The following is a 13,779-nucleotide window of genomic DNA, read 5'->3' on the forward strand; positions in this document are numbered from 1 at the left end:
AATATCTGAGAAACTTTCTCAAGAGTTTTAAAGTATACAGAGATTCTGAAGAATTCTGAAAAATTAAATTTAAAATTTCTGAGAAAAGTTTTTACCGGGATACTCTGAGCGAAATCTTGAGCGTTTTAATTCCCGACTTGGCTTAACCGTCATGTTTCTCAAGGGGAGGGAGAGGGCAGAGACGACATATTCATTTTAGACATCTTATTGGACAGTGTATATATATTTTCAATTTCCACAACTTTTCATAGACAAAAATTAACCGCCGCTAATCCAGTGATTGAGAAACAATCAAAGCTTATATTTATAAAAAGGCAGAAAAAGAAAGGGGAGAGTTCGACAAGTCTTAATAATAAGGTAATCACGTCGCATACGGTCACTATCAGATGACCTACCCCATATTTGAGTATTGGTAACAGGAAGAGACGCAGAATGTGTGAACGGAATATCAGGTGTATGCAGGCCGGGGAGGGGAGGGGGAGGAGAAATTACGTGTTACGTAGTGCGCGGCACGCCGCTTCCTCTTTTTTTTTTCACCGTACACGTAACAAAAATACACACTTTCAGGCAAACCTGCTTTGAACATCGATCGTGCGTTGTTGCAAGATAATTCGAGAGGAATAAAGCTAAATTGGCTGATTTTTTTACGTTCGCGTTATTTAACGCCTGACACATTGATTGCGCGTAGCGAATATTCTTGATGCTATATGGCTGTGTATGTGTAATATGTGTGTGTTCTTTTATTTATTTATTTTTTTAAACTTATGTCGCTAATCTAAACCTAAGTACGACGAACAACGGGTAAATGTCTTGAACAAATTACGAACGGTTTTCTTGCTCGGATTATCGCATGTCCACTAAAGGACGTTCCAATCGCGCGAGGGTGCTTCCGGTTTTTTTTGTTTTAAACAAGTTTTAATTATTGAAAAAAATTAACATTGATAAATTGTTAGCACAGACTCGAACAGAATGTATTATTTTGCAATTATTTAAATTTAAGAAATCAATTTACCACCATACTTCGTTAACCGATTTTATTGTATTGTTATTGATACTCTTAACAAAACTTGAAATGGATATTCTGTTTTCGATTTTGATTCAGCTATTCAATCACAAATAGATTTAATCTCATTAAGAGTGAATTCTTTTTAAATGATTTAATTATATTTTATTCAATTTAAATCTGTAGCAATTAAATAAAGAGGAAAATCACGAAAAAGAATAAACAATATAGATATAATTCGTTTCCCTTCGTTAGCGATGATAGAATTTAAAGAGAACTGAAGATATGACATCAGTCGTAAAAAAAAAATATCACCTATTATATATAATACCTATTATATATAATACAAACCATCGCTATAATTAACTCGGAGGACTTGGTGAACAAGAAATAACGCGCGAGACACCCTCGGTGTATCTGCTGTACTCTCTAAATTTCTTAGAGTGATAATACTGGCATTACAATTTTTCGAGTGATTTTTCACTCAATAAGACGAATTCACTCTAATAGAGTAAATTTTTAACTTTTATTGGAGTGGAAAATCACTCGAATAATTGTAGTGGCAGTATTTTTACTCTAAGAAATTCAGAGAGTATTCCATGAAATATATAATAATAATTCAACGAAAATTATAACATGCAACATTTTTAGTGAAGACGTTACGCGCCCGGGCGTGTGTGTGTGTGTGTAACGGACGTGTTAATTACGTTAGTTAATTATGTAGAGATGTTCAGTCTCCTCGGAGTGTTGAGTATGGAAGGCCGTGTTTGGTTCGAAGATAAACCTTACGAAGATAAATCCTCCCTCTTCGGTACGTTATGCTTTACATTTGCCTCTTCTTCTCTCGTTTCTTTCGTTTTTTTTTTCCAAAGATACGGTGATTAAAGTACGATACTTTCTCCACTTCCTCTTAATCCCTTCTCGCTCGAATTATCTAGTATAGACGAACAGACCTACATCTAGTCTCATGCTAACTCATGAACAAAACTATATCGCCTCATATACATATTTGTATATATATAATATATTTATATATTATATGCATATATTTTATATCAGTCACGAAGTCGTCGAAACCAAGCCTGAGGGTAATTTGATTCGATACTACGATTGTTTAGTGATTCAGTCGTAGCGTCATTACGGGCGCGACGCCCGTATTACACGCAAAAGGAGCTTAAAATCGTAACGTTATCATTACAAGCGAGTAAGTAACAAGAGCGCGCTGAAGCTTTTTTTTCCTCTTTTTTTTTTTTAAATCCTTTTAACAGTCATCAGATTGGGAAAAGAAAGTGAGTCCGATGGGAGCGAGATGGAACTGATCAAGTTTTTTTTTCTTTTTTTTTTTTCGAACGGCGCAAGAAATCGTTTCGGATATGGAGTCGTGGACTCTGATATGTTGCACACGCTGCTGCATCATAGACAAAAAATATCCTAGAGATGTGCGAATTTGTCACTTTTTCCGCTTGTATTCCGAGGTGAACTTGGACCGAAGAGCCCGGGGATCAGGATCTACATTAGATACTCTTCGCGTCTCTCCCTCGGTTCTTCAGCGCGGCTCTTGCGAACCCGAGGAAAGCCTCGCTCTGTGAGCACCGTGTTTCTTAGAACGAGTAAATCCGCGTTGCGTCGTCGCCGTCATCGAGTGACTTGCTCCCCGCTTGTTATTTCGCCCCCTGCGACAAAAAGGGGACGACAGAGCTGAGAGGAGGAGCGACAGCGACGGCCGTTTGTCGAAAGGACGTCGATTCCCGGGAACGCCCCGGTATCCTTTTCCTCCGGCAGAATCTGCGTCCGAAGAAGAGAGAGAAAGATAAAAACTCGCTTCTCGCGCCCCTCTAGACAGCTTCAAACACGTCGCGGATTACTTAGTAGACCATTCGATGGGGATACTGGTAGCTTCGCGGCTGGGAGCTTAGCTGCAGCTGTGCGGCGGGGTACGGGTCGTAGCTCTGAAAGTACAAGAGAAAAGGGGGTTTTTCCTTCACCTAAACTATCATCTGTTCTTCCTTCGGCGGGAGATTGTGGTCCGTTCGAAGCGACCATTAATTGAATTTAGTTTACCTGCGCTCGCTTCTTGGCGACCATGAACCTCTTCTGGGGATAGTACGCGGCACGCTGAGGATAAAGGAAATCGTACTGCGGGTTAATGTGATTGCCGTACGGTGCGGCGCCCTCATACTGCTGGTCCAGTTGTTTTCCGTACTGTTCGTAATAGCTAGGCGGATGAGTCCGGACTATCCCGATGTCGGAGGGCGAGAGCGTGTCGTAGTGTCGCGCGGGGTATACCGGCGTCAGCCACGGGAGGGCTGAAAACAGATACAGATTGGATGAAAAGATAGACATTACCCTCACTAAAGAAACGATTCCTTTCATTATTCTCGTGTAGCCGGGTTAGACGTAAATAATTATAGAATCAAAGATGAGATTCGATACGAACCATTTCTAGGGTCCTCCTCGTCGAAGAAATCACCGTCGTCTATTTCGTACTCATCGTTCGCGTACTTGCGCCAGTTTCTGCCGATGGAAACAAAAGCGAAATCGATTCGTTAAGCGTCACATTTGTAGAAAGCACATTTATAAATGGATTTGAGGATTTAATGCCGATTGTCATTACCCGTTGCGCTGTTCGTTCTCCCATAGTGACAGAAGGGTCAGCACGTCGTCGGGATTGATGTCCAGCTCCCTTTTATATCGCGGTTCCTGGTAGTACGGGATGCTGAAAATTCAGAAAGAGAAAAATGTTCCTGTCTCCGACCAATAGATCTCTCAGCAGGTCTTTTTTTTCGAGCAACTGAACCCGGGAATAGTCACCGGTTTTTATACACCCCAACAGCGAGAATATGTGCTCAGTACAATTGTTTCCTTCACCGATCGGAAAATCTACTTTTTTTACATATTTATCCGTACTTAAAAAAAAAATTGAATATAAACTTATGTACATTGCGATCTTAAATGATTTGTAAAATGTCGCGATTGTTTACGCGGAAAAAAACTGGGTGACTATTTTCGAGTTGAGAGGGAGGGGAATCTAAAAATAGTCGCGTGCACTTCTAGTTGCGGGTGCCTATTATAACGATAAGAGTTTTCAGTTCTTTAATGATGCGTCGCGAACGGATCGCTCATCGCGATAATGATAAACAGGTGTGTCAAGGAGAACACGGCGATCTAATCTCTCAGCGGCGATACAAAAATTGTCGTCGGTTTTCCCGCGTGGAGCGTCGCTTTAACGGTCAGAACTGTCTTTCTCTCTCCTCTCTCTTTCTCTCTCTCTCTCTCTCTCGTTGCAATCTCGTTTTGGAATCGCTTCGTGAATTCATTATTCCCGCTGCTCGCGCGACAACGTTTATATATTTCAAGATTGATCGATGTTTATCCGTGACGCAAAGCGACCGACGACCATCACCGACTCGCCGTCGTCGTCGTCGTCGTTGTCGTCGTCTCGCGCGCTATTGTTTCGCGACATGAACAACCGTCTCTATCTCGCCGCTGTCGCGTCTTTTGTGTGCGCGCGAGTCCCGCGAGATAGCTGCATTCAGACCTGCGCTCGATGCAACGGCGACAATACGCGCCCTCGATCGTGGGAATTGACGAGATTAACAGAGAGGAAGTCCGCCACGCGACGGTTATTATGTAACGACGTGTTTTGCGACAAAGCGATCGCATAAATAATGCCTGCTAGAGACCGATGTAAAGATCAACCAATAGGGGCTGATGGCCGTGCGCCAAAAACGTTCGTGGATGGACTTTCATTCAGCTTTGGCCGCCGCCAGGGCTGACTGCACGCTGACTCTTACTACTGCGATTCGCGCGTCTTTACTCTCAAGCTCGAGCTTGGACGATCAATTCGAGATAGAGACGTATCTCAGTGTTACACGCGTAAAAAAAAACAATTATATCGATACAGTTGAATCTCTTACTATATATCATATGATAAAGTTTAAAGTTTAAAGAAGGAACACCTCCGCGGATGCGCTATAGAGGAGGCGCAGCGCCCGCCGCTCTCATCTCTTTGACGTCATCTCATCTGCTTTTTCGGGACGCGTCGCTTACAATGTTCCTCTAATCGATTAATCTACTTTATTACGTCAGGGTTTCCTCTATTGATCTGCATTTGATGGGACGCCTCCATTCAGATTCTCTCTGTCTCTCTCTCTCTCTCCCTCTCTCTCTGGAAGCGTTATCAAATGTGCCCAGCGGATATTATTGTACCATCGCATCGGCGGAAGGAAGGAAGGAAGGACGGCTATGGTACATCCCCGTGGCCGGAAGTGTCGTCGATAAATCCGCGGAGCGTGCCCGTCAGCTGATTGGTCGGTCGGCGATACCGCTGAACAATCAAGCTTTGACCTAGTTTCGCATCATCCCGGCTCCATTCAGCTTTTCGTGGGCCCGCTCTCTTTCCCGCGGATACTCGACAACCACCACCAAGATCACCAGCACCACCACCACCACCACCACCACCACCACCACCACCACCACCACCGCCGCCCACTACCACCTGCGTCACGCGTATCGAGCGAATCGTGCACTGCACCAAATTCTCCTCTTCGTGTGAGGGTGCGCGCGGCCACGTCTGTGCACACGGAAAAATATCATTCTTGCGTTAAGAAAAGCAGTTGCTCATTTTTCAGCTCATCTTTCTTTTCTTAGATAAGGATTATCCGTGTAAAGAATATCTTTTCGATAATAGTCATAAAATCCATTTATTATTTACTTGAAAGAATTAATATTTATTTGTAAAGAAACAGAAAAATGTGTACTTGAGTATAAAGTTTATATATCCACAAATCTATCGTCACATAAATATCAAATTTATTCAAAATATATTTTGAATTCTAATAATTTAATATATTCTGTCACATAAATATCAAATTTATTCAAAATATATTTTGAATTCTAATAATTTAATATATTCTGTCACATAAATATCAAATTTATTCAAAATATATTCTGAATTTTAATAATTTCAATCAAGAAGATTAAAATTAAAAAATTGATACATTTTTTATTTTCTTCGATTTAATCTTGTAATATTCTTCAAAAGAGTATAACTTTTTTTAAGCACGAGTTTTTTTTAATTTGTGGCAAAAATATTTTAAGATTGTTATCAAGGAAAATAATATTTGTTAAAAATAATGCTTTTTTTAACAACAGAATAAATATTATTTCTCCGTGTATCTGCGTACAGGCGGACAAAACGTATTTGTATGAATTCATCCCTTGTGTTCGCTTTGCGGGCGAAAATTATCTCACTCGCCGCGAGAACAATTCAAGACACGAGTCGTTAATTCGCGAGAACAATAGCGATTTTAAAAAAAGGATTTTTAAAGCCTCGAAATTCGGAGGATTAATTTCAGTTTTTAAAATTTTTATTTTTCTACGACAAATTTAAATCAGCGCAAAAATTAGAACTTAGAATTGATATTAATTTTAATTCTAGAAATGTTGATTCCTTGACTAATTTCGAAGAATCTTTTGCCGGCCGAGACATCGAAAATATTATATTTCGCGAATTAAACGCTTTAAACATCGTCGTTTCTGATTAAATTTGCTTTGCTTTGCAGAATTCTAATTCAATTTAGCATAGTCATTGTAGGAACCAAAGCAAATTGAAATACAAATATTACTAATTAGAAAGGAAATTCTACGAGGTCTCGAGTGAAGGAAGTTTCAACGGGGAAGTTTTCTTCGCCGCTCGCGCGACACGCGCGTTCTCCTTTTCGCATGAAAATTTATTCAAAGTGCTTTTAACGGCGAGTACTTCTATTATTATGGCGCCCGCGTCTAAGGATAACGCGCGTTATGTAATCGCGTTTACTGTAATGGAAACGGTTACCGCGCGTTATAAGAATTTCATCGGGGGAAAAATTAATCGCGTCCGGCGGAGTGACCTGTGACATTTGCGACGGTCAGGCGATGCGACGCGCATTCCCGTACATTTTTCGCGTAAAAATAACGGGGGCTGTTAACTTTGAGACGATAATAATGTCCGCTCGGCGGAAATCCCATGTATACGTGTATGTGTGTTTAATTTTAAACACCGGCCCTAAGCAATTCCGTGTGTGCGCGCTCGCTTTTACGGCTTCGATATCGAGCGCTCGCGTGTTCACGCGATTTCCTGAAATTAGATTCGGCTCTCGATAAATCTGCATCGCGCACGGGAAAGCGTGTATTTTTATCTCGCGACGTCGTCGCGCACGATTGCGAGCCGGACGTAGCGTCCGCGTCATTAACCATCTTATCCGTTCCGTTTATTTTCGTGGCGAAGAGACGGAATAAGGGGGGAAAGATACGTCAGGTGATCCGGCGATTGAGATTGTCGATTGATTCACGCGGTTGGCGAATCGCGTTTGTCAAGACATCGGATGCGATCGACGAAATTTCCGGCAATTTCGTCTGCACGTTGTCGTTCAATTTTCGAGCAGCACTAGTCGAGCATACGTTACCGATACTGGTCTCCTGGTGACGACGACGGTCGTCTTCTTTTTCTCTTTCTCTCTCTCTCCCTTTCTCTCTGCAAATGGTTCGATACGACTTCGGTCGTCAAGTCGACCGCCGCCGCCGTCGTCCCTGCGCCGAGGGCAACGCCCTCACGAGCCCTCTCATCCCCATTCAGAAGAAACGCCGGAGGAAAAGGGGGCTCGGGCTTGGGGGCGGGCGGAAAGGGTGGAAAGGGCGCGCACGGTGATGCATAGCCCTCGCGCGCCGAGGTACACCGAGCCGCAAGTCTTTACCCGTTATCGCGCTACCAACCCCGTCGCGAAGACGAAACGAAGAGGGTAGTTTAGAGAGAGGGTAGTTTAGAGATCTATGAAAAAAAGAGAGAGATAGAGAGAGAGAGAGAGAGAGAGAGAGAAAATTGCGACTTTTATAAAACTTTATTTCCCGATATTTTATCAGCGCCAATCCAGTAGGCCAGGCCTCTTCGACCGCCGAGTAAATAACGTTTCGCAATTTTGTTCTCCTTTCGCTCCTCGAACAAGTATACGCGCAAAATAGAGCCGAGAGACCCGGCGTCGTCCTCTCTCTCTCTCTCTCTCTCTCCTCGCTCGGGAGGAGAGGATTTCGTTACCTACCGCAATCTAATGGCGGTTACCCCGGGGAAGAGTATCGATCATAACGCGGAGGTTATCGATTTCGGGGGTAGGAGAATTAGGAAAAGTAGGACGCGGCCACTTACCTTCTCTTGACTTGGGCCTGCACCGGTTGCTGGGTAGGTATCAAGCTGCTGGGTAAATGTTTCGTCTGATACGAGCTCGTCGACGGTTGCAACGTGCTGCTGCTGCTGCTGCTGCTGCTGCTCGGCGGTCGCACGGTCGACTTTTCGTTCGATCTCTTGCGCCGATCCTCGCCCGCGTAATACGCTCGCGAGTACGGCATCGCCGCGGCGTCCCACACCCGCGGCACATCCTCCTCGACCTCGTTCATGACGACCTTACCGTAGCTGGGACACACGAATATTTCGTTCGTCACGATCGGGGGTCGATGAATTGTTGTTAATTTGATTAGATTTCGTTAGTTCAAGTATTTATGTGTCTCAATTAAAGACTTGAAGTGGAAAAATTTAATCGAATTGACAACTGTTTTTTTTTTCTCAAGGGAAATTAATAACGCCGGGCCATTAAGTTCGAGAGATATGACGAGCTTGATACAACGCGGCAAGAAACGTTACGTGTTCGTCGGTCGGCGACGTCGAGATCGTTACGCAATTCGCGGTATTGAAATTTGAATAATTTATCTCACGCTCGCTGGCACGCGAGAGAGGTAGAGAGGATAGACTCACTCGTAATTCTTGTCGTACGGCGAGTACGCCTCGTGCTCGTACATGGCCGGGTTGCTGCCGGATGATTTCTGGACCGGGGACGGTTTGTCGTCCTCGGCGAGAGCCGCTTTCAAGCCACCCAGCCCCGAGGCGGCGAGGGTTCCTACGCACACAAGCATAAAATAAATTCCAGAGGTGATCCTCGGACATTTGTCGTCGGGTTGCAGGCATCTTTTAATGTAACTCACGTTTCTCCGCGTTTGACGTGAAGGATTTAGCAGCGGCAGCAGCATTGACAGCCTGTCGATTCTGCTGATTGCCAAACATCAGCGTTTCCTGGGTGCGTTTCGCTGAAAGCGGATATCGAGATGGTGAATCGAAATCGAGGGATAGTTCGAAAGGCGATATCTCTAACGATACGCGGGGGATCGACTCTTACATTTCGGCTTCATCGGCTGATCCGCCTTCTTCGCGTCCTCCATCAGGCCCGCGGGCAGACAGATGCCTACCGAGACCAGCGAGAACAGCAGCAGCAGCAACCACGCCCAGTTACACGTCATCTACGACAGAATAGCGGAATTTTCATTTGCCGGTGCGTTGCCTGATGACGCATCGTTTTCAGGGTCAGAACCTGTCGCGATAGTCCTCTCTGTTTTTTTAACGCGCGCCACCCCGTGTCTCTCTTTCTCTCTCTATCTCTCTCTCTCTCTCTCCCTCCCCCCTCCCCTTTCCTCTCGACGATGGACTTTTGACCAGGCTCGCCGGGTTCAGGTTTTATCGGCTCGATCGAAGCTACCGGGTCACCGTACTAAAGAAGCTTAAATGCCATGTAACGCGAAATGTCGGGAGTTTATTTCCACGATGCGTGGAAAGACCGAGTGTAGGAGCAATAAGGGCGCTCGATAAAGGGTTCGCTGTATACGTTTGTGGTTACATAAAAATATTATATCGTGGAATTCTATAATAAAATCTCTCCTCAGATATGACGCCGTCGCCTCGTCTGACGATGACGACGACAACGTCACGACTTCGTGTAATCGACGCGGTTTACTTTCTTTAGCTATGACGCTACCGTATGACGTATAGGCGACAAGAAGAAGATTCCCAGCGGCTTTTACGTCATATGTACGTGTGTAACTTGGCAGGTTGACTTTATCGAACTTGGTTTTATCGCGTGACGGCGAGATGGACAGCGCGTATAAAAAGATTCCCCGAGAAATAATAAATACGCGCGTGAGAGGTCCGAAGCGATTGTTTCCCTTGGTCGCGAATTTTCGCGCAAAATCCTCGTAATTTAACCGCGCCGCAAATTTATGCGTCTTCGTCGTTCGTTAGGAGCCACACTGGATTTATCAGAAATTTTATAATGGGGTGAAGGGAAGTTTCCGCGTGCCGCGCGATCGAATTACCGCGCCTAATTGCTCTCAATTGGCTTCTCATTAACGAATTACGTGGGCCCCCGACTCTCCGAGGGCGAGTTAACTCGTGTAAATTACGTCAACTCTAATGCTGATGCTGGAAATGGCTGGCTGGTTGCGGAGGAGAACAGCAGCAGCGAGCGCGCCGGCGACGTTATCTCGAAATGTCAAAGTTCAAAATTGCGTGCGCTGAGAACGGTATTATGTATTTACGCAGCTGTGCGAATATATGTTTATAGCACCACGTCAACGAAAGATATATTGCATTCGACGCAGTTTCACGTAAAAGCAAACGGCTCGCGTTACGCCATCCGGGGAGTTTCATCCGATTTGGTTACTGAAAAATACACGACCCCTGACCTTTCGAATTTTGCAACAGACACCTTTTTTGCGTATAAAGGTCACTTAATTTTACGGTATAATAATTGAGATTTTACTTTCGCCTCCCTTTCTCGATAATAAGGGTAAAGGTGTCCTTCTCTCTTCAAATCGAGTAGTAGATTTAAACAACGTTCGAAGAGCGAAAACGGAAATTATCATCGGTCAGCCGGTTATCGCTGTCGCGGTCTCAATTAAACGAACGCCGGATTAAGTGCCCGGGAATTACTCCCGGAGTATCGACACCTGCCTATGCTCGAAACGGCAAAAAACGACAAAGTTTGACAATTAAAGCCGAGCCGTGCGGTAACCGCCGAACCGGATATAGTAGACCTAGAAATCGTACACTTGTTGCATCTACAAATACTATAGTCATTTATCGGCGTGCATGGGCCGCGCGGCTAGGTAGATCGCAATTAAAAATGCATTTTTTTGAATGAGAATCTCATTAACAACGGGTATTAAGCGCGCGTGAAAGCCTTCCCTCTCACGCACGCCGTCGTAATTAATTCTAATTTATTGTAATAGAAGCGGAAAGCACGGAGGCGCGCGCACGTTATCATCTCAAAGAGGGTTAACGACGGGATCACAAAGTTATCTTTAATCTTGAGGAAAAAAAACACATTTACGCGCACACACACGCACACATATACGCACGCGCGCGCACGTAGCCAGCTGATGACATTTTAAAAAATGCGAATCTTCTTTCTGCAAATATCGAGGAAATTTAATAACATTTAACGCGATGAAATGAAATGGAATTTGAGAACCGTGCGCAACTACCTGTATGAATGCGCGGAAAGTGGCCGGCTACGTGACGGGCGCGTTTGCAACGCGTTCAATTTGTCGCTCAAATTTCCGAATCTGCTTTCATCCGATACGATAAATTAGGAGTGAAAGAAAGCCGCCGCGAAGCGACTAGGTTGATCGTCTACCTTTCGAGACGCAGCGGCTTGCCCCTTTACGTGTGAACTCTCCTCCTCGTCCTCCTCTTTCTCCTCCCTTCGCTTTCTTCTCTCGCGGCGGCTGTGACCCTACGGGGGCTGGCACCCCGTGAAACAGGTGAAGAACAGTAGGTCGGGAACGTCCTAGCGGATCCGCCGGCTCGGGGTGGAATGAATGTCGGGGCTCGGCAGGACGAGTAGAAAAGCGGGTACGGTCGATCAACCAACCCCCACCTTGGCGAACTGTGAGCATTCCCCATCTCTCGACTCGCGCGGTGGTGAGTTTCACCCTCACGACGACGACGACGACGACGACAGCGACGGCGGCGATGTTGGTTGCGCGCGCGCTGGCTGCGTTTCCTCGCGCGTTTCCGACGCGACACACGGCCGTCTAACGGTGCGTGCGTGTGTGTTGTACACGCGTGTAGGTGCGCGCGCGCGCGCCTCAATACACACACACACACACACACACACGCGCGCGCGCGCGCGCGCGAGATCTCTCTCATCGCTGATATAAGAGACGTCTCTACCCACGCGATGACCCAACTGCGTCTTCTTCCCCGACGACCGATCCCGGCTTGCTACGTGTGGCGTCGCAGGAATCGCTTCGCGCGTGGGAATTATGTTGTTATTTTCCCCCTCGAAGGTCCCGTCAGCCGACATTACACCCGGAGGGTATCAATGGAGGATTTCACCTCGCGACCCTTTATCGAGCGTCGGTTTCGAAATCATAATAGGTCGTAGAACGGGGTGGGAGGCATCCCGGTGCTTTACGATTAGCGAATGTAACCTTTAATTTTTCCTCTCTGAGCTTAATCCCGTTTTCGCATAGACATTTTTTTACGTTTTCGCGACATTACTGAATTGTACGAAAACTAACTCTTTTATAAGATTAGAGATTAAGGGGATGAGTACCAAGAGCGGCGTAATTCAGGGTCTACGCAAATCCTTGATTCAATGTTTGTAATTCGATATTTTTGTTACCCGAACCTTGCATCTTTCCTCGAAAGGAAAGGGCATAAGTCCGAGCTTCACGCTTTCCTGTCGGCCTTTGATACTCGACTCCTTTCATCCCGAAAGAATGCAGCCTTCAGCATAATCGAGGGGAAACAGCATGCGATTATTTGTGCCCTCTATTAAGCTATTCCTGCTCTCATATTTATAATTGTTTTCTATACATTTGTAAGAGTGGAATTTCTCTATGCGGAGATAATCTCTCGCATTCCTATCCTCGGTCCAGCGTTAAATTGACGAATCAGCGTAGGACAAGAAAAAACAAAACCTGACACATTTTGTTATTGTACACGTTATTGTGTCGTTAGCGTATACCGTGTCGCAAAACGCCAGGTCGCAGACGTACTCGAAGAAATTGATAGAAAGTTAAAACACTCAGCCGAGACATAGCAACGGCCCGCTACGTCACGTAACGGCCGCGATGACGTTACCTGCTTGTCTTTAATTTTAATGCGACGGTTACGCAAACGTCATAGGGGTAATTTTCTTTGGCATTTGAAACGGTGACGTTATATACGCGCGACGCGGTGTTCTACGGCCTATGACAGGAACATGTATACTTAAGTAGTAGAGCCGGGTGTATTTTCAGCCGGCACGTTGTCTATACAGTTTCAATCTCCACTTCTTAAACATTTATTTTATCAAATGCGAATGTTCCAATAAGAGAAACCGGCACGATGATTAAAAAAAAAAGTCGAATAATGTAGTACTAATAAAAGGAGCAATGTAGAGTTATAATAAAGATACGAATAGTAAAGAAGAATAATAAAGAAGAATGAGAAATTCAGTAGAAATGCAAAACGGAATAGTCGGGAGGAACGTTTCGATTATTTTACATCTTTTTAAATCTATAAAACAAAGTCAACGCTTATTCGCTTCGTAACGTTTGCGCTTCGGACTCTTTATTATTTATCTTTATTATTGCGTTGTGTATGCTGTAAAACAATTGGTTCTACAGTTTTTGAAAATTTCCATTCGCAAATAGGTATAACTCTTATCAGAAATACGATTGAAGATATAATAAAATTAAAGAAACTTGAAAGTCTTCAAGTTTAGTAATCTAGAGACACATTTTTTTCCCCACGAGTTTCAAGATTTATGTAAATTATGTATCCACAGAGTCAAAACAAATTACGCCTTATGGGATATGGATGCTTGGGGGTTTTAGGGGTGAAAATCTAACAGCAATCCCGTGGCGAAGTCAGCACCGGTCCAACGCGCTCCGTGAGGGAGAGGAGATTTCTCTCTCTCTCTCTCTCT

At 44.6% G+C, this 13,779-nt stretch overlaps 1 protein-coding gene across 2 annotated transcripts; it reads right to left on the minus strand.

Annotated features, from left to right (window-relative positions):
- Positions 1-204: 204 nt before the first annotated feature.
- On the minus strand, positions 205-11,717 carry LOC105837869 (prohormone-2). 2 transcript variants are annotated; one of them, XM_012683015.3, is made up of 9 exons: positions 11,497-11,717; positions 9,205-9,325; positions 9,014-9,115; positions 8,787-8,928; positions 8,184-8,447; positions 3,618-3,719; positions 3,441-3,517; positions 3,065-3,309; positions 205-2,982 (listed from the first exon to the last, which is right to left on the minus strand). In XM_012683015.3, exons 2-9 carry the CDS (start codon positions 9,323-9,325, stop codon positions 2,869-2,871), a joined length of 1,167 nt encoding a protein of 388 aa, XP_012538469.1. In that variant the 5' UTR covers positions 11,497-11,717; the 3' UTR covers positions 205-2,868. The 2 variants fall into 2 exon arrangements, with proteins under 2 accessions (XP_012538469.1, XP_012538470.1); XM_012683016.3 differs by having other exon boundaries at positions 205-2,952; positions 11,497-11,710.
- Positions 11,718-13,779: the final 2,062 nt, after the last annotated feature.

Source organism: Monomorium pharaonis, chromosome 11 (assembly GCF_013373865.1).
Source record: "Monomorium pharaonis isolate MP-MQ-018 chromosome 11, ASM1337386v2, whole genome shotgun sequence".
NCBI lineage: Eukaryota > Metazoa > Arthropoda > Insecta > Hymenoptera > Formicidae > Monomorium > Monomorium pharaonis.

Bases quoted from the DNA above. Each gene is read 5' to 3' on its own strand.
- LOC105837869 (XM_012683015.3), bottom strand. From the start codon at position 9,325: ATGACGTGTAACTGGGCGTGGTTGCTGCTGCTGCTGTTCTCGCTGGTC. The intron at 8,448-8,786 runs GTGAGTCTATCC...CGTGTGTCCCAG, and splicing joins CCGTACGACAAGAATTACGA to CTACGGTAAGGTCGTCATGA. The intron at 3,310-3,440 runs GTTCGTATCGAA...ATCTGTTTTCAG, and splicing joins CGAGGAGGACCCTAGAAATG to CCCTCCCGTGGCTGACGCCG.